The 20,901-nt window shown below is 39.2% G+C and overlaps 1 protein-coding gene across 3 annotated transcripts; it reads left to right on the top strand.

The window, feature by feature from the left end:
- Nucleotides 1-1,454: 1,454 nt before the first annotated feature.
- On the top strand, nucleotides 1,455-20,366 carry LOC143283702 (uncharacterized). 3 transcript variants are annotated; one of them, XM_076589948.1, is made up of 13 exons: nucleotides 1,455-1,607; nucleotides 2,813-2,929; nucleotides 4,084-4,809; nucleotides 5,434-5,550; nucleotides 6,362-6,564; nucleotides 7,937-8,240; nucleotides 11,945-12,115; nucleotides 13,109-13,197; nucleotides 14,545-14,619; nucleotides 15,157-15,296; nucleotides 16,501-16,573; nucleotides 17,408-17,464; nucleotides 18,309-20,366. In XM_076589948.1, the coding sequence occupies exons 2-13, from the start codon at nucleotides 2,851-2,853 to the stop codon at nucleotides 18,393-18,395; spliced, it is 2,121 nt and encodes a 706-aa protein (XP_076446063.1). In that variant the 5' UTR covers nucleotides 1,455-1,607; nucleotides 2,813-2,850; the 3' UTR covers nucleotides 18,396-20,366. The 3 variants fall into 3 exon arrangements, with proteins under 3 accessions (XP_076446063.1, XP_076446062.1, XP_076446064.1); XM_076589947.1 differs by having other exon boundaries at nucleotides 5,434-5,556; XM_076589949.1 differs by lacking the exon at nucleotides 14,545-14,619 and having other exon boundaries at nucleotides 5,434-5,556.
- Nucleotides 20,367-20,901: the final 535 nt, after the last annotated feature.

Here is a 20,901-nt window from a genome sequence, read left to right as displayed (position 1 = left end):
TCATTGACAAAAGAACGCATTATATATAAAGCATTTGGGCCGTGTTTATCTTTACAAAGCATCAGTTCAAAAGGACGATGTGCATATGTAACATAAACATTTGAATACGTTTTTGTTATGTTCATGTACACTTACTTCTAAGTGGCCACGGCCTTTATGAACTATAAACCATCTCAATCTAAAAAAACAAAAACAACAACAACAAAAAAAACAAACAAAAAACAACAACAAAACAAAACAAACAAACAACAAGAACAAAAAAAACAATAACAAAAAACAAAAACAAAACGAAAACAAACAAAAAAACAAAACAAAAAATCGATCTCGACCCCACCCCCTCTCACTGACTTTGTGTCACAATGGACCGTATCCTTGTTCTATCTGTGTGAATCAGAATCGGAATCAATTTTAATGTCAATTAAACCTGAACAAGGTTTATAAGACACGCATGCAAAGTTAATAAAACCACGCACAGAAAAGCAAAACAAAACAGATAAAATAGATAAATATTGAACAAGACATTGAATCACTCCTGCACGCAATGGCGTTTTTGACAGCAGTTACTGACAAATTTCCCAAACAGTCTCACAAGTTGTGTGTGTGTGTGTGTGTGTCAGTGTGTGTGTGCGCGTGCGTGCATTAGTGTGTGTGTGCACGGTGTGCGCGTGCGTGCGTGCACTGACTCGGATGACTGAGTGTGTCGGCGGTGTGTTTCGTGTGTGTGTGTGTGTGTGTGGTATGTGCGCGTGCGTGCGACGTGTGTGTATGCCAGTGCCGGTGACACTGACTGCACAGTGTGTGCCTGTGTGTGTGTGTTTACATGTCTCAGTCTGCAGTATCTGTGCCGTAAACTCGCGTGTAGTCTTCTTATCTGTGTGTCTTCGTCATATCTGCGCCGCCTCATCTCGGCGGGTGCCCAGCTTATTCTGATGTTGGGACGGGGGTGCCTTCAGTTGTCAGGCACACACCACTGCACGGACGTATGTAAGTCCGTCTGGCACACACACACACACACACACACACACGCTGACACACTCACAAACACACATGGGGAGTATCGATATGCTCTCACCCCGCGTACAGGCCCAACTGTTGAGGCCAACAGTTATACCAGGCCAGGCCAGAGTGAGGACGTTACAATTAACACTTTAAAACATTCTCCGGGAGTGAACTGAAATCTTCAGAGACAATGCAGGCGAGTTCCAAACCGTGGGCGAGGGTTCGGATCCCACTTCTGACACCATGTTCTGTCAGGATAGGCCATAGTGAGTACATAACAAACACTCTAAACTGACACCGACTCTATTTGTGTGTGTGTTAAAAGAAAAATTAATGTTAGGGGGGAAAAAAAGAGCGGAATTTAATTCCGATTAAGTGCTGGTATGTGCTTGCTGGCCACAGACACTGTTATCATTGTCAATTTCTGTGTCTTGGTAAGAGTCCTGGTTCAGGTGAACCATGGTGAACAAAGTGTTCCATTTGACTGAAGCGCCTCCTCGTTGGAAAAGTATTCTCAATCCAACTTCCGATGTCAACAACATTGCCACTTCCGGTAGAGATTGACGTGGAACTGTAGCAGACTTCGTGTGTGAAGTGTGGCAGACCTGGTGAGTGATCTGTTTCATTGGTGCGGTAATTACTTTTTGTGGGTAATTTCAGATAGGTCTAGTTGTTTCTTTATATTTCTATTATCTTCACCATAGTAGACGATTTTGTTAACTGGTCCTGCCCATACCCTGATGGTGCAAATTGAATTTATCTGAAGCAGATCTTTGTAAATTTATTTACTATCTTGAGCCATGTGAATGATATTATATATGGACATTGGGAAAAATCAGGAATGAAATGGGACTACAAATAATTAATCAAGACAGTACTTGGTCTGGCCTGTCCCCTCCCAGATATATATATATATATGTGTGTGTGTGTGTGTGTGTGTGTGTGTTCCATGGTTTTCATGCTTCTTCCTGGAGTGCTGATATTCAAAGATTTTGTAATAGTAGCACAAATATGCAGACTGTTGGTAAGCATGTTGTAGAAAATTGAATTGTATTTGAAAGTGATATTTGGGTCGCTAGTAATCTGGATTCAAGGTTCAGCTGAACTATTAAAGTTAGAATGAGTCACTTTTGTTTCAGATATGATTACAAAATTAACACAGTTGATTTTAGTTTTACTTTTTCTTAGCATTAGAAATAAGAAACATATATACTTACAATGTGCCTTATACAAATCAGAGGCTTAAGAGGGGGCAGAGAGCCCTGTACTTCTGTCACTGCCTCTGATACAGCAAACATTAAATAGTAACAGCTTAGGGAAGATCAAGATGTATAGTTTTGATTTTGATTCTTCAGTCTTTAGATAAGATTTTGTGAAGACAGAATAATGATTGGTGCCCTTTGTGGTTGCTGTTTAGAAAAAAATGGCATATTTGTTTAATGATAGTAATAGTAATAATATTGTAGTGTAATATTCAGTGATATTTGGAAGGGAAGTAATTTGGAAACATATGCAGTTAGGCAATTATTCAGATTACACCAATCAGCAGACTGATGTTGGAAACAACATTTTCAACACAAATCTAAACAAGTGTGTAAAATCTGCTGTTTGGTTGTTTGATCTGGATGTTTATTTATTTGTTAATCTTTTAAGGGACTAAGTAAAACAATTCAAGTAAGGTAGAGATGATTTGAAATAATTTTGCAGATTGTGATTATGTAGCAGATTGTGGTTTATTTGTTTAAAAATAAAATGCAGTATATCATTTAATAAACATTCAAAATAATTTATGAGGTTTGATTTTTTCCAACAGTGACAGAGTAAAGGAGACATCAGAGTAGCTACAGAACCATGTCGGTCTCAGATGAGGAAGCCTTTGAAAGTGCGGAGGAGGGTGACTCTGGGAAAGCAGAAGGCAAGGCATCATCAGGTTTGTTGCTTAAAGATATTAGCTGGTGGAACATTGCACATAGAATGATGATTATTATTGTTAGAATTGTTTTGGCTTTTTTCTTCTGTGCGTTGTTCTAGTGCCAGTAACCTCTTCTGATGATCCCCAGTATCCTTCACAAAGCCACACCCAGGTGGTGGAAGTCTTAGTGGCAAACAGTCCGCAGTGAGGTTGCCATGAGGTCACACGTCAGAGAAGACCCTACATAAGTACATTGTTATGACTTCATAGTAGTGCCTGTTCAGTGTTAAGTGTTCAGAGTCAACATGATACCTTCTAGTTCTAAGCCCACCAATGACATCAGGTATCACTTGGTTGTTCAACCAGACTGAGTGAGCATCCTCTATGGAGCAGAGACCACCATTATAATCATGCCTCCTGATATACAGTTCTCCAGAATCTTCTGATGCAAAGACCTTGGCAGAAAGAAACTCACTGCAATCATGGAAATGATGAGGAAATCAAAACTGAAGTCACCATGAGGGCAGGGGAATAAAAGGCTGCAGAATTTAGAGCAAATTTTTTCTGCATTAATTTTGATGGTGAATGATGAAAGGGATGATTCTGCAGCTATGAAGGTCCACTTAGATTTCATTACATGACAAGGCTGTTCTCTGTGCTTCTTTTCATAATATGTGATGGCATCACCAAGGCTTAAGAGGTAAGACAGCTGTAGTCTTGGTGAGGAAATTTGAGCATTTGATCCAATGATATACATCTATACCATGAAAAGGAATTGTCATAATATTTACTGTTTGAGTATTTGTAATAGTAAGATGAGAAAAAAAAGTAAATTTGTTATAAATATGGGGTTTGGTTTTGTTATTTGTTGTTTTGCTTAAAAACATACGTGTAGCAAATAAATGTTTGTATCAGGCAGAAAAAAGATGGCAAACTATTCAACCAAATTAAGTTTTAACTGTTTTTTAACTGTTTTTGCCAGTGAGATTTTTAATTTCAAGTGTCATTCAATATTCTGCTTTATCAGTAACATTTCACCTACCAAACATCCTGGAAAGAATAAAACTGATTTGGAAAGCCTTGAAAGCCTTGTTACTAAGTATTTTTGAGCTGTTATGTTTTTGTCAGAAGTGAACCATTCATACTTTTTTTTTTTCTCTCCTTGATACCAGGGAAGGCAGCACAGGGTGATGGATCCAGTCAAGCCTCTTCAAAAGCAGGGAGCAGCCACAGTGGAGGGAAGCAGAAAGGAAAACAGCAGCAGCAACAGCGTAAGGGCAAGGCAAAAGCACAGGCCAAGCCAGCAGCAGACAAGAAAGAAAAGCCAGGTCAGAAGAAACCTGCAGCGGAGAAACCTAAAGCAAGCCCTAGCCCAGCAGCCACAAGCACTAAAGTCGAAAGTGAGGACACAAAGGAGGAAGTGAAATCAGCAGCAGCACCTCCAGAAACAGCACCTTTAGAGTCTGTCAAGTCATCTTCAGCAGAAAAACCTCCAGCAGAAGCAGCAGACTCTAGCGGTGCTAAACAAGGTTCTGTAATGGAAAAAGACTCTGACAAAGAAAAACAAACAGACAGGAAAACGCCAGAGAAGGTCCAGGACACAGAGGAACCAAGCCAGAAAAACATGCCGGCAGAACCTTCGGAACCTCAGGTTAAATCCGCTGGTGAAATTCGTCAGAGTCTTTCTTCTGGGACAGAAGACTCAAAGACAGAGAATCCGGCTGACCAGAGCATACTTCGGGACTCGGGTGATGCTGCAGGTGATGGAGCCAAGGCAGACAGTGAGCAGAAAGAATCGAGGGGGGATTCTGATGGTGGTGGAGGCTGGGGCTGGGGCTGGGGATCAACCCTGTTGAACGTTGCCACCAATTCTCTGGAGACATTTTCATCACAAGTTGGTGAGTGTCTTTTTACCAGGACTTTATAAAAGCAACTGTGATATACATGTAGATATGTCTGTTTCTAAATCTTGTATTTTTTAAGCATTTTGAAAAAGTTTCTGTTTTGATTGACTTTATTTCATTGAGTAAATATGGGGCAAAAAACTTGTTTTTTTTTATCCAGTCAAATAATGAACAGCTTTTGGTGCACTTCATGCAAGATGACTATTTTGCCAAGAAAATTAAAGGTAAGTTTGATGAGAATTTGCATTGATTTTTTTCTGGTCTCTGCATATTTTTCATTTGAAAGTCATTGAATTCATTATTTAGCCATGTTTCACCAAATAACTTATTCGAGTTTGACAGTCTGCTGGTTACAGATTTATGTATATCATTTTATGTCACTGTTGTTAGGAGATGGATGGAATGTAATAAACACCGCCTGTTGATTTTAAAAAAAAAACCCAATGAAACACAGTGTAGACACGCTTTTTGAATATTGTGTAGAAGGTGAAGGTTTGGCCACAATATGTAGGAATAAATCGTATGAACTGGATGATTCTTGTTTGCTTTCATTGGCTTTATGTGTTGTTTTTGAGGTGTTCTTGGCGTAACTTTTGAATGATTTGTACTGTGCTGCAGGTGAGGGCTTGACGACAATCATCGACTCGGTGGAGTCCAGCTTTGGTGTGCCAGATCCCCAGGAACTGGCACAAGCTGACGCTGGGGACAGATCAGAACAAGGGGAAAAACAGACAGGTACTGGTGAGTTTGAACCATAATGAACTGTTTTAATCATGCCCACCCCTTTTTGAGGGGTGTATACAATGTTCACTTTATATTGTTATTGTTGTTGTTCTTATTATTATAACTGAAGGATATTTCTATTATCACACCCACAGTGTAGAGGGGTGTATACGGTGTTCACTTTATTATTATTATTATTATTGTTGTTGTTATTGTTATTATTTTGTTTTTTAATTTAAAAAAAATGTTATTGTTATTATCATTGATAATAATATCATTATTGAAGGATATTCCTACTTGTTCCAGACTGTGTAGTCATTGAGCATTATGCGTTTTGTCTGCTTGTGCATGTGTTTTTGTCTGCACTTGACCACTGCACCAATCCAAATTTTTTAGCTGATCAAATTGAAATGTAGCACACTTACCATTTCCGATGTTGCCTTGGTTTTCGTGGAATTTTGGAGCTGATCTGTTTCTGACTTGAGGATTTGTAGCTAACATTAAATTTCAAAGTGGCAACCTGTTGATAGCTCTGACAAAACATAGTAATGCGGATTTTTGTTCTCTATTTTTTAAGTTTCTCATATTGATGTTTTGTCATCAGCATATTTATGTTAGTTTGGATGTTTGCTGGACTTTTTTTTTTCTTTTTTTTTTTTTTACAAAATCTAATTTTTTTTTATGAAGTGGATAGTGGATGCACACTGATTAAATATGACAGCACAGACTCCAGTAAGACAGATGCATGGAGTAAACAAAAATGAAATATTTCCTCTGGGCAAGAAAACTTAAAGGGTTGATTATTTTCCGCTTTATGTTGCAGTAACAGTTCAGCCACATGAAAAGGAAGGTTCCGAGGAGCCGCAGGTGGAGAAGGAGAAGGAGAAAGAAACCACACAAGTCAGGGAGAAGGCTGAGGAGGAGCAGGAGGGGGCGTCTGCAGCCAAGGCGGCAGAACCAGCGGAGAATCCTCAGCAAGGAAGCAGCTGGCTGTCAGGCTGGGGAATGTCCAGTATCAGCAACATGGTGAGATTTCTGTGGCACGGTCACATAGTGTCCTGAGCGATTCACCCAGAGAATTTTGGAATTTTTTTTGTTTAATGTCCCGTCACACATATCGGTGATTGAAGACATTTTGTTAAAGTATTTATGAATACATCTGAGTATTATCGGTTAGAAGGGGTGGGAGATGTGGATGAATGGAGGGTTGGGGGAAACTGGGCAAATGAGGGTAAAAATGTGGGTGAAATTTGGAAGACAAACAAAACAAAACAAAAACAAAAAAAACAAAAAACCCTCTAAATACAGTTACAGGAAATTACTTAAAGGACTTCGTAAGAGAGAAGTCGTTAAACTGACAAGCGAAACAACTGATAATGAATGCAAAAAGTCAAAAACATCAACGTTCTCAGTCACTTGTGAAGACACACTTTCGTGTACAAAAGGCTTCATCAAGCTACAGTGAAAAATTATATGCTCAATTGTCAGGTTACTAAAGCATATACACATATATCACCCAGAGACAAAACTCTAAATGCTTTTCAAAATAAACACATAGCCATTTACACAACAGGCTGCTTACCTGGGTAGAGCTGACCAAGAGCTGCCTTTGGGCACTCATCATTCGTTTCCTGTGTCATTCAGTCAGGCTTCAGTCACATGTATATTAGAGTGGATTTTTCTTTGCATTTTTGCCAGGGACAATCTTTTTGTTGCCATAGGTTCTTTTATATGCTGTACATGGGACCTGGGTTTATCATTTCATCCATATGACCTGTGTCCAGACCACCACTGAAGGTCTAGTGGAAGGGGAGAAAATTCTGGTGACTGGGATTTGATCCCGCACCCTCATATTCTCAGATTTTTTGTACTTCATAGGCAGAAGATGTATTACCATAAGGTGACCACTCCAATGCATTTTATTCTTTATATTGTTATATTGCATGTTGTTTGCATTTCAAGTTTTTGTTAGTTTTAAAGTTTGAGCTGGAGTAAGGATTTTATAATGCAGCTTCAATGCAAAACAGTATTTGCCTCTCAGTTTATCTTATTCTTAGTTTATTCATAGGTGCCTTGTTTCCCCAGTGTTTCTCATGTGAGGGATAAAAACCTGGGATGACACCTGTATCATCTGTTACCTTTGGTTCCCTATGCTGCAACAGCATGAAATGTATGATGCTTGTTATGAGACTTCAATTCTCCTCATAACATACAGCTTGTGGCTTGAGGTAAACTTATTCATGAGGAGGAAGATGGAATAATAGTACATGGATAACTGCAGATTCTAGTGGATGCAATTTTGATGGTAATCGGGCTTCTTTAAAAAAAAAAAAAAAAAAGAAAAGAAAAGAAAAAAAGCTAAGTTGCTGAGAGTGACCAAGCTGTCTGCGTCTTTCAGGGCAAGTCGTTGGTCAACAAGAGTCAGAACCTGATGAACACGGGCTTTGAGAAAGCCGAAACCTTAGCGGCAGGTGGCCTGGACATCCTGGAGACCATCGGCAAGAAGACGTACACCACCCTCACCGAGCACGACCCAGGGCTACGTCGGGCACGGGAGTTTCTGCACCTGCGAGGGGAGAAGCCTAGCCTGTCATCCATGCTGAAGGAAGCCCAGGAGCGGGCAGAAGAGGAAGCAAAGCACAACGAGGAGCTGGAAGAGGCACGCAAGTGTAACTTCACTGCCTTGTTTGAGGACAATCAAGGTGCGTTTGTGATTCTGTCTGTGCCGATTTGTTTCTCTTTTAGGTAGTTTTCTTTGTACGGTTTGTCTTTGTTGAGGTTCATATAAATGCTCGATTTCTTTTAGGTAGTTTTCTTTGTATGATTTGTCTTTGTTGAGGTTCATATAAATGCTCGATTGTTTCTCTTTTAGTTTGTTTCCTTTGTATGATTTGTTTATTTGTTGAGGTTCATATAAATGCTCGATTGTTTCTCTTTTAGTTTGTTTTCTTTGTATGATTTGTCTTTGTTGAGGTTCATATAAATGCTCGATTGTTTCTCTTTTAGTTTGTTTCCTTTGTATGATTTGTTTATTTGTTGAGGTTCATATAAATGCTCGATTGTTTCTCTTTTAGGTAGTTTTCTTTGTATGATTTGTCTTTGTTGAGGTTCATATAAATGCTCGATTGTTTCTCTTTTAGTTTGTTTCCTTTGTATGATTTGTTTATTTGTTGAGGTTCATATAAATGCTCGATTGTTTCTCTTTTTGTTTGTTTTCTTTGTATGATTTGTTTATTTGTTTTTGTTGAAGTTCATATAAAAGCACACAAGTGTAGTTTCACTGTCTTGTTTGAGGAAAACGAGGGTGCATTTGTGATTTTGTCTGTGCTGACTGTTCCTCTTTTATGTGAGATCTTCAGTTTAACATCTATTCACTAGAATTGTTATCAGATGGAAAAAAAAGAGAGGTATTAGATGAAAGAGAGGGAATGCTTGTGAATATAAGTGTAAGAAAGTGTTGATATATATATTGGAGGAAATGAAAATAAGTTTCTTATAAGAAATATAGAGTTTAAAGAGATGGTGGTGTGTGATAAATGAGGTGTTGTATGAGGGAAAATAGATGTGTGCATATCAACAAGTATTAACTTACAACACTGTAGATAACACTCTATATAAATTTAATTTTGACGGTTATCAAATAGTTATACTGAACAGCAGAGCGTGAGATGAAAACAACTGCAGGCAAATGACTGTTCTGCCATTGACTTTACAGAAAATGTTCAAAGGAATCTGGGATGGTTAGTGACAGGGGACAGGAGTGAGTAAAGCTTTACACTTGTCAGTGATCACAACTGGGGAGCCACTGAATCCCCTCAAATGCTTAACAGAGAAGGCCGTTTATGTGGCCCAACATTGACCACGTTTTGTCTCTGTTATGTCCTAATTGTTTTGCTTTACTGTGAATTTAAAACTTTTTTGTGTGTGCATATATGAATGAGTACAAGTGCTTCGAACATGTGTGTGTGCTTGTGCATATGTGTTGTTAGAGTGTGTGTATGTTTGAATGTGTGTGTGTGTGTGTGTGTGTGTTCAGCAGGGTTGTATTTTGTGGGTTATGTTTAAATTGAAGTGTGTCAGAGCAGATGCATATGAGAGCATCTCTTAGAACTATGAAATAACAGCCAACACTCCGTATATTCACCATAATATGATGTCCATGAGACATGCAGTGGTGGAGTTGAATTTACCAGTCCAGTGGCTAAAAGCTCTTAACGTCAAGTTGTTCAGGGCTGAACCAGCCGCCGTGGCGAAGTGATTAGCGTCGCGGACTGACGGCTAAGTGGACGTGGGTTCGAAGCCCAGCGGAGGTGGGTTTTTCGGCCTGTGGCCGGCTCCTACCCAGAGCTGAGTGTGCTGTGGGCTTAAATGGGGAGACTGGGACCACACAGTCGAGTGTCATCCACTTCAAGGATGCGTCTTTGGGTGTGTTGCTCTAATTACTTGACCAACACTGCAAGTGTCTGTATCTCTCGGGTCTGGTTAACGCTGGGATATCATTATGACAGGAAGTGTAGAGTACAGCTTTGTCACACAGTCCCAAACCAAAATGGACCTCATTAACAACATCATCATTGTCATCCTCCTCCTTCATCATCATCAGTATAAACAAAACAGTCTCAAAGTCTGTGGCCTTTCATGCCCTGCTCTCATGGTGACTTCAGTTTCAATACCCCTCCACTTCTGTGCTTGGGGTGGTTCCTGTCAATGTCTTCAGTGTCGGCAGATTCATGGGGGGCTGTTGTTTGGGGGACGTGGTGGCGGTCTCCACTCTGGGAGGGATGCTCATTCAGTCTGGTTTCAAGACGAAGCCATTATTGTCGATAGTAGGGGGCTTAGTAGGTGGTGTCCTAAGTACGTTACGTCAGAACAGGCACCACTGAACACCACCAAAGCAGCAGTGCAGGGTCTCCTAAGGTGTGTGGCCTCCTGGCGACCTAACATTGATGGTTCCCTGTGGACTGCCGACGCTGGAACTTTGATGGACGAACCCAGGTGTGGCCGTGTATGGGGGAATCTAAATGAGCGGCGTGGGAGTAATGCCACTGAAACAGTGCAGATGATGGGGCAGCAAAAAAAACCCCCAAAAACCCAAAAAAGTTGTTCAGGGCTTCGGTCGTGATTCAGTGAATGTTGCATTGTTCAAGATCAGCTTCACTTTCAGCTCCTCAAGGAGGAGTTACTGCATTTGGACAAATCCGTATACATCAAGTGCTTGACAGATGCCTGACCAGCAGCGTATCTTAACGCATTTTGTTAGGCCTTGAGTGCATCCATGTATATTTGTGTACCTATCAGAGTGGATTTCTTCTGAATTTTGCAAGAGGTCAGCACTTCTGTTGCCATGGGTTTGTTTTTTCAGTGCGCATAGTGCATGCTGCACATGGGACCTCAGCTTGTCTCATCTGAATGACCAGACGCTGAGTTTGATTTTCCAGTCAAGCTTGGGAGAAAGGGGCAAGACTGGGATTCAAACTCAGACTCTTATGGACACTGTATATGCAAATAAGCATGTTAACCATTCTGCCACCTTGCTCGTGCAAGAGGATCACCAGTCACCCCTCCTCTCCCACCTTTTAAACGATGATGTTCAAATGTGGATATTACTTTAACAAAATGTCTACAATCACCATATGTGTCATGGGACATTAAACAAAATTCTGCTCCACTCCTACAAGAGGGTGAGTCCTGAAGGAGACAAACAACAGGGAAGTCTGTATGTTCACACAAACAGGCCTTCACCTTCGAGACATACAACAGGGGAGTCTATATGTTTATGCAAACAGGCCTTCACCCTAGAGACATACAACAGGGAAGTCTGTGTGTTCACACAAACAGGCCTTCACCTTGCTTCTACTAGAGTGTCAGTTCTGGAACGAGACATACAACAGGGAAGTCTGTATGTTCATACAAACAGGCCTTCACCCTTGAGACGTATAACAGGGAAGTCTGTGTGTTCACACAAACAGGCCTTCACCTTGCTTCTACTAGAGTGTCAGTTCTGGAACGAGACATACAACAGGGAAGTCTGTATGTTCATACAAACAGGCCTTCACCTTCCTCTTACTAGAGGGTCAGTTCTGGAACGAGACATACAACAGGGAAGTCTGTATGTTCATACAAACAGGCCTTCACCTTCCTCCTACTAGAGGGTCAGTTCTGGAATGAGACATACAATAGGGAAGTCTGTATGTTCATACAAACAGGCCTTCACCTTCCTCCTACTAGAGGGTCAGTTCTGGAATGAGACATACAACAGGGAAGTCTGTATGTTCATACAAACAGGCCTTCACCCTAGAGACATACAACAAGGGAATTCTGTATGTTTACACAAACAGGCCTTCACCTTCCTCCTACAAGAGGGTGAGACACACAACAAGGAAAGTCTGTATGTTCACACAAACAGGCCTTGCCCACCTGGAGGCCCTGGAGATGCTGTCCAACCAGAGTGAGCGGAAGGTGCAGTCCCTGCTGTCGGCCATGGAGGAGGAGACCCTGGAAACCATCCGGCTGCAGCTGCTGGACATCAAGGAGATCTTCCAGAAGGCCTGCGAAGAGGAGGCCAGGGAGCAGTCAGGTGGGTCGGGTTCTGGCTCTGTGTGTGTGTGTGTGTGTGTGTGTGTGTGTGTGCCCTACAGTAACAGATAGGTTGGAGTCATAATGCTGTATCATGTCAAACTGATGCAAACCAGGCCTATCTATTTGCTCCTCTTGGCCAAAATTTCGTGGTAACTCGGTGATAAGACGTTTCGCTAATAAGTCCACCATCTGCTAGCCAATGAAATGCCCTTTCTGGCTGGAGCGAATGCTCATTCACAATGGTTACCATTTTTCAGATGTCACATTATTGTCTTGCTCTGTCATTTGCACTACAGTACAAGATAGGTTGGTTGTTTTGTTTTATTTTTTGTTTTGTTTTGTTTTTTTTGTCTTTAAGATTTTTGTTGTTGTAAGAAGTGCTTTGTTGTTTTTGGACATCACAGAATTTTTCTCCTTAACTACAAAGAAGAAATGTTACTTGCATTATTTAATTGAAACTGTAGCTAAGGATGATGGGATTTTTTGTGTGTATTTAGTTTGTTTTTTCATTGGGACTGCTTTTTTACAATCATGGAATTTCTCTCCTCAGCTATGAAGAAGAAATGTTGCATGCAATATCTGATAAAAAATAGAAATTGAAGAATGATGTAGTTCATGAGGTGATGTGTTTGACATATTGTTTGTAGTAATTAAAGTGGAATCAAAGATAACTGAATATATTTGTTGTTTGTACAGTTAGTATGCTTTGGTCAGAGTGTATGTATAAATGTTAATAGTTGTGTGTTCATGTGGTCGTATATGTGTGTACTCCTGACAAGCATGGTTATGTGTGCACTGAAGTGTTATTGGAAGTGGTTTTTAGTTTGAACAATACTAACAACATGATTATATATATATATATATATATATATATATATATATGTATATTTTATCTGGTCTTCTGGTAATCATACTTGCATGAAAGTTGTTGATAGTGACTGATTTAGTTATCACGTAAAAACTGTTTTGTGTGTTCTCTTGTCTTGAACAGAAGAAGAAACAGAGCATGACTTCAGCAAGCTGGTAACTGAGAATCTCACAGAACTTCACCTGGGAACCGCTCCTGACAAACTGAACAAGGTTTGTGACAGATTTTATTTACCCATTGACATAGGAGTTGGACTGGGTTTTTTTTTTTTTAGGTTGAAAGCAGTGTTATCAGCATGTTTTGGGCGTTTACTTTAATAAAGAGAGAGAGAGAGTGTGTGTGTGTGTGTTGGCATGGGAGCATGTGTGGGAATGCGCAGCTGTGTTAAAATGATCCATAGGAGTAATCACAGTGCAAATAAAGATGAGTGGGTGGCGGAAGGGAGATGACTTTTACATGTGAAGCAGGAAGGGGATTGGGGACCTGAGAAAAAAACAAAACATGTATGAACTTAAAAGAAATTATTTATTGACATATACACACACACAAAAAAAAAAGTAGTCAGGGATACAGAGGTGAGGTAACCTATTTCCGGGAGGTTATTGGCTATAGCTACTTTTGTTTTCTCCACATAAGCTGGTAGTAGTTTGCACGGGACAGGAATCGGACTCCGTGCCGGAGTCTGCACTAGTGGGTCATGGTAAAGTATGTGTAGTTGAATTTTTTTTTAAAGTTTGAGCTATAAACCCCACATCTAATTTGCTCAGAAAAGGATCTCACACTTCCAGAACAAATGCATTACGAAAATAACAAATGACAGTTTCTATATATCAGTAAGGTTCTGATTATTTTAATTAGTTCATTAAACGGGGACATTTTTTTCTAATAAATGTTGCATACTCCATCTTGAAAAATATATATGAAAATTTTGGACAAGAACATTTTTCTTTCATTTTCACAGAAACTGTCATTTGAGAAACTTCAAAGAGAATAACATGCTTCCTTCAATGTGGGCTGCTCTCTCAGACTGGCAACACAACAAATTGTTCATAATTATAGTTCAAAAGAAGTATGTAATTTTCTTTTTAAAAAAACAGCAACAAAAAAAAAAAAGGCACACACTAAAAAGACAAAAAAAACACACGAAATATTAAAAAAAAGGTAATAAACAACAAAAACCAAACAAACAAACAAAATGTCAAAAGATCAAACTAATACATCAACAACAAAAACAACCACAAAATTTTGTACATATCTTTACAAAACTAGTCAACAGCTAGATATTTTGTGGACACAGAACTTTTCAATGCATTGATTAGGGTCAGCATGACATGAAACATAAGTATTTCAGTATTGAAAGATATTGTAGGTTTGCGTCTTAACAAATTTCAAACAAATTTGGTTGCAGGTTTTATTTATTGAGGATTTGCATCTTGACAAATTTCAGACAAATTTGGTTGAAGGTTTTATTTATTGAGGATTTACCACTTTACAAGATTATGAGATGTTTCCAGAGAATATGGTCGTGTGAGTTAAATGTTGCTCACATCTTGTTACAGGTTCAGGAAACAGTTCGTCAGTGGATTGCTGATTTTTATGCTCATGAAGATCACAGTGAAATATCAGATCCAAAGGTGTGTAGCTTTTTTTTTTCTTCCAAATTTGGTACTAGCAGATCAGTCACAAACTTACTTTACAATTCTTTGTGATCTTTTTTTTATTATTTTTTTTTATATGACCACACTTAACAAATCTCTGTGTTTAAATATGTCATTAATTGTATTTGTTTTTTCCCCCTGGTGTTGAGAATAGTGAAAATCTCTTGTAAACATTACCATTTTACTTTACCTGTAGTACAGCAGACCTCAGCAATTTACTGCTAACACTGTAATTTTTAAATTTTTATTTTTTTTATCAATTCTTTTATCATATAGCACCCCAGCAAACCAGACAACGTAAGTGGCTGTATATGTTTTGTTGTTTTTTTTAAGTCACAAAGCACACCAGGAAACTAGATAATGTATGTGGCTGTATATATTTTATTTTCAAAGTCATATAGCACCCCAGCGAACCAGACAATGTATGTGGCTGGTCTTACCAAATCTTAAGGTGAAAAAACAAAACAACAACAGCCTGAAATAGGATGTACACGGTTGAGCGTTGTGACTCAGGAAATCCAGCAGCGGGCTGTCCAGTCGCTGGCGGACGTGACGTCCAAAGCTGTGGAGCAGTACCACAAGGCGGGAGAGCTGGTGCTGATGCAGAAAGATGAGGATAAAAGCTGTACACACAGAGCAAGCAGTCTGGCCAAGTGAGTGCTACAGAGGCAGTGCATTTGTGTGTGTGTGTGTGTTCGTTCTTTAGTTTAGCGTCTTTTCACTATCAGTGATATTAGACGTTAAAAAAAAAAAGAAAAAAAAGGGTGGGGGGTGGGGGGTGGCATAGGGGGGGGGAAGGTGGTATAATTAACATGCAATTACATTTAACAGTAACAATTCAATAATAATAATTATAGTAATCAGAAACCATTAACACAATTCTGAAGTGCATTAAAGGAATGTAGAAATAGGGCTATGAACTAATGCCTGTGAAAGTTCGACCATAAGAACCTCGTCAGAAATAACTGTACAAAAATCATCTGCAGAATTATTATTCTCTTTGAAATACTTGGGCAAGAAGGTACGTAACTGCTGGCAGTGAAACAAACAATGATGCAAGCTGAACTGCTTACCACAGATGCATGTAACATTTTTACTATACTTTATCTTTGTGTGTGTGTGTGTGTGTGTGTGTGTGTGTGTGTGTGGCAATGCTGACTGTCCTACAGACTTCTTGGCCGAGAGAGTGGGGATATAACTTTGAGAAGACACTCTACATATGATTAAATTCTAGCTCAGATAGTCGGGACAGCAGTTGCCTCCTCTGCTGCTCTGATTGTCATAGTCAGACTTGACTATCATACAGATGTATCATAGTGTTCTTTTTGACTACTGTACTGGAAGCATGTGAAAATGTTGAGTTTATTGGGAAACAATTTCTTGTCTAAAGTTTGTTTTAGACATGATCTACTGGAAGTAATTGTTAAGGCTAAGTGGAAGATATGTTCTTGCCTCAAGTTTTCTTTTCACATGATTTACTGGAAGTAATTGTAGAGGCTGAGTTCTAGCTTTTATCTTTTCAATTTTTTGATTGAAGTTGGTCTTTCTCTTTTTGTTTGAAAAACATTGAAGAATGTGTTTTTTCCTTTCTGCATCATCCACATAGAAACACTGAGTTTCAGGTTGTATATTATATGTTTCAATCATATCTGAAATGGCGCAAATGATTGCTTTTGGAAGTTTTAAACTGTGTATTGTGGATTATATTTTTAATCTTTGATATGCTTAAAGATGTGACTATTGATGAATATCATCTATGCATATTGAATAGACAGGAAGTTTGTTATTTTTTTGGTATTTTTGAATAAAGAATATTACTTCAACATCTTTCAGTTAACGTATTATTCCTCTCAACAGACTCTGCAGTGTCTTGGTGACTGAAGTGGACATCTTGGCCAACAAGTTTTCACAGTGTCTCAACAAAATTGGGGTATGATCCTCCTTTCTTTTCAATTTTTTTTCTTCTGTCTTTCTGTACCATTTGTGGCAGCTGAGAAAATGCTGAACTTACACACATACACGCACACACACATGCACGCACGCACGCACGCACTCATGCACGCACGCGCGCACACACACACACACACACACAACACACACACACAAAACACACACACAACACAACATAACACAAAACCAATCCCCATCTACATTCCCATCCTTTGTCCATTTTCCACATGCGCACGCACGCGCACACACACACACACACACACACACACACACATGCATGTACGTGCGCACACACACACAGAGCAACAACAACACACACCACATACATACCACACCAGACCACACCACATCATACACATAGGTTGAGGATTTTTCAATTTCACCCCAGTTCCATTTCTATTCCTTATCAACCTTTGGCAGATTTGAAGCATATACTTCACACAATCACTACCACGTGATTGTATGTACTGAAATCATTCTCCTGTTCATTTGCCTACACACACACAAGGGTATTTATCATACAGCTTAATTTTAATGACCTATAGGCAAAGAGCCATCAAGGTCAAGTTGTTTAGTGGTTGGGTCTTGTGGTAATTTTCACTTATCAGATGTTTCTTTTTAGTGATGGCTCATAGAAAGGTGCATATTCAAAAAATATGTTTGGTTTTATATTGATTGAAAATACCAGCATATTATGTTGTAGCTTCTGAATAAATTTGAATTAACAAAATAAATGTGAGTCATGTATGTATGAATCGTCGTGTGGTATTAAGATGTATAAGTATTTTGATTTAAAAAAAAATTGTTTCTACAGGAAGAGAAAAGCAGCATGGAAGAAGTCAGCCCCATGGTTACCAGCGTTTATTTGGAGGTCAGGTTTTGTTTTATTTACTGATCAAGTATGTTGTTGTTTGATCATGTGGAGGTCAGCTTCAGATTGATTTGCTGAATATGATGAAACTTAGAATGAATGAGTCTGGTTTTGTGAAAAATTCAGTAAATCACATAAAAAAGGGTTTTCTATAGACATTCTTTGTATCTTTTATACCCTTGATAAAAAAGTTAAAAAGTGTATATGTTTGCACATGCATTCCCACTTTCATGAGAATCCCAGAATGTCTGCAGGAATATATCAGTTTAGATCTTGATTTTTAAGCCCACACAGACACCAGGGTCAGTTGATTTTGAAGCTGCAGAATATATATAGAATAGCTTCAACAATCTTAAAATTGTCCATCAGAATTACTGTTTACTGATTTGAACACGTAAGCTGTTAAAATCATGATTGATGAGGACCAGCTGATCTCAGTTGAAATATGTCATGGCATTTGATAAATAGGTAAAATTATTGCGTGTGTGTGTGTGCATGCATGTGTATTTTGTGTGTGTGTGTGTGTGTGTGTGTGTGTGTGTGTGTGTGTGTGCATGCATATATATGTATGCATTAATTACAGTTTGTGTTTTTATCAAAATTTTCAAAGCTGTATATCTGGAATTTTGTTTAATTCTGAGGAATGTTAGCTGGCTCAACAGTTGGCTTCAGTTGCACAGCACACTGCTGCAGTTCTTTGGAATTAAATAATCATCACGAGTTAGATGCGATTAATTATAACTGATGACTGACAAGAGCAAGGATTCTGGGATCGTTAGCTACATGTGATTGATTTAACTGATGCCTTGACTGACGAGAGCAATGATTGTGTGTTGACGTGCAGGCGAGCAACGCCAGTGGATACATCCAAGACGCTTTTCAGCTTCTGCTGCCAGTGCTTCAGCATGCTGCCATTCAGTCTGTCTTGTAGCTGTCCACATCTATTGCTGCTGTCCTTACTGCTACTGCACTGTGTGTGATGCCTCCAATGACCTGTGTGTCTGGCCAGGCATTCGGACTGTATCCATGGGCGATGAAGAATTTTTGAGTGGTGTATTCTCTTTTTCTGAGGTGTCACGTCATCTTACATGGGTATTTTACATTTTGGCATTGAAGAGCCTGTTCATTCAGTTGCTAACAGGACAGATTATGCATATTAATGAGTGAAAAAAAAAGTTTATGAACTGCACATCTGTACATTTTTTGTTGTTGTTGTTGTTGTTGTTAAATTGTTCGCATTATTGGGGATTGCGTATTAGATATATTTGTGTAAACAAACATTGTACAAAGGTACATACAGTGGTGTTGTGGAAATGTAACTGTATATTCTCTTGCTTGTCCCCTTCATCTGAACTGTTGATTTTATTTTTGTGCATGCACATGAATAAACTATTTATCAGTATCATGTATAAAATGTCTACATGGTTTAATGTGACATTTGTGGCCCATACATGTTTTTTCCCCATTGATATGGTACATTAATGGAAACATCAAGAAAGTTATCAGAGTGTTTGAATATTACCTAATGAAAAAAGTGTCCATTATCATTTATGCCATGTTTATACTGTTTTAACAGGAAGGCATAATTACTGTATAGATTTTTTTGCCTTGTGGACACTTATTCTTCTGAATCCTAGAGTGTTAGAATATTTACAGCTGAATATTAAGTTTATGAGGATGATAGCAGAAGTTTGATAAAAAGTAGTGTAGGCATCTTTGGGATAGTTTATCTTTTTATTGGAATAAATGATGGTTGATAACACTCTTTTGAATTGCAATACAGTCATAAGAACTCATTACTTTCCATTACGTTGTCCTCTTTGTTTTTAGATATTATATAATCTGTGATGTCTCTATAGTTTGAGGAAATGGTATTGATGGAAAATCTACACATTTTTTTTCATGGAGAAAATCATTACTACTTCTTGTTTGTTGAACAGCATGACAAACACTGAAGGAATATTTTACAAGTGGACAGAGCCTTCATTTCAAGAAAATCATTTTGTTGTACATGTCAGTGTGGATAAATAAAATATTGAAATGTTGGTCGTAGCTTGGTGACAAGAGGCCACTGACACTCATTTCAACTGCAGAGAAAAATACGAGATCATGGCAATTGTTCATGCTCCACACACAACCTCCCTACACACAAACACACACACACACACACACACATGCTGCAGAACTGTCGGAAACCAGCTTGTTCTGAGGCAAGGATGTCTGCTAATTCCAGGTACCACTGGAGGTGCTCATCGATAATTCTTTCCATGTTCTTCACTACACAGCTGGTCAAGGCTGATTGGGCGGCAGCTGGGGGCCCTCCTTGGGTCTTTCAGTTAGTTGAAAATGGGAATCATGGTGGCCTCTTGCTGTATCTGTGGTAGACTTCTTTCTTGCTGGCTGAGGTTAAAGATCTCCACAAGCTTGCTCATGGCTGCACTGCCAAAGTGAGTCAGCATTTCATTGCTGATACCGTCTGGTCCTGGCAACTTCCTGGGTCTCAGTTCCTTGAGAGCAGATTAGAGTTTTGCTAGCTTGAGGGTCTGCTTCATAGGTTCCATGCTTGTTCTGCTGGTGTGTCTATCTTCTTGGTTCATGTTGCTGTGGTAGGCCAGTTGGCATGGTTCTTTTATTTGTATAGCTGTCTGCAATTTTGACGACTGCCTTCTTTGCAGCCAATAGGAATCCATGATCTTCCAGGGTAACATTTGCTATGGAACTGTCTTCATTACAGAGTTGTTTAGTGAATCTCCAGAGCTTTCTGCCATCCTCAAAATTCAAGAAGCCATTTTCTCTGTCCAGCTTCTTCAGCTTGCCTGTAGCTTGGAGTTTGGAAATATAGCTTTGGCTTGCTGTTTTCATGTGGCGGATTGACTTCCACCTCCGGCCCACCCCCTCCCCCGCCTTTATCTCTGAATCAAAGCTATACATTCTTACCAAAAGAAAGAAATGGATTAAGAAATACGTGAATCAGGAAAACTATAGAACAAGGACTCAAACACAATCACAATTAAATGAAGTGAGTACTAACCAAAACCCATGAGTAAGCAAGAGGTCACATGGTACTGAAAAATTAGCTTCCACATATGAACACAAAACGGTGTTGCAATAGGCTACTGGAGAACCCAAGCTTCAACAAGCATGGTCACAGCCAACAAACCACCTCTAACTGCTCTAAAAGAAAACTGCTCTGTCCTTGCCTCTGCAAACTGGACTACTCGTTAGAAATGTGCACACGCGTGAACTACACGAGTTGAATGGATTTTGTGAAGAATTGAGTTGTTGGACTGCTCTGAACTGAACACCAAACACTTCAGACATGTTCATGCATACAAAACACAGGTGCCTGTGTTTCTATATCTTGGCAGTTCGTGACAATTGCAATGGGAAAAACAAACTTTGAAATGCTGGGACAAGAAACTGCTTTGTGTGTGCAT

The sequence above is a fragment of the Babylonia areolata genome, chromosome 7, assembly GCF_041734735.1.
Source record: "Babylonia areolata isolate BAREFJ2019XMU chromosome 7, ASM4173473v1, whole genome shotgun sequence".
Lineage (NCBI taxonomy): Eukaryota > Metazoa > Mollusca > Gastropoda > Neogastropoda > Buccinidae > Babylonia > Babylonia areolata.
The sequence above is the reverse complement of the archived record's forward strand: the minus strand, read 5'-3'. Positions and strand labels throughout refer to the sequence as shown.

What these genes read in the sequence shown, in the direction of transcription:
- LOC143283702 (XM_076589947.1), top strand. Translation starts at nt 2,851, where the DNA reads ATGTCGGTCTCAGATGAGGAAGCCTTTGAAAGTGCGGAGGAGGGTGAC. An exon ending in AGAGCAAGCAGTCTGGCCAA is followed by an intron (nt 15,297 to 16,500) that starts GTGAGTGCTACA and finishes TCCTCTCAACAG; the next exon opens with ACTCTGCAGTGTCTTGGTGA. An exon ending in AGTGTCTCAACAAAATTGGG is followed by an intron (nt 16,574 to 17,407) that starts GTATGATCCTCC and finishes TTGTTTCTACAG; the next exon opens with GAAGAGAAAAGCAGCATGGA.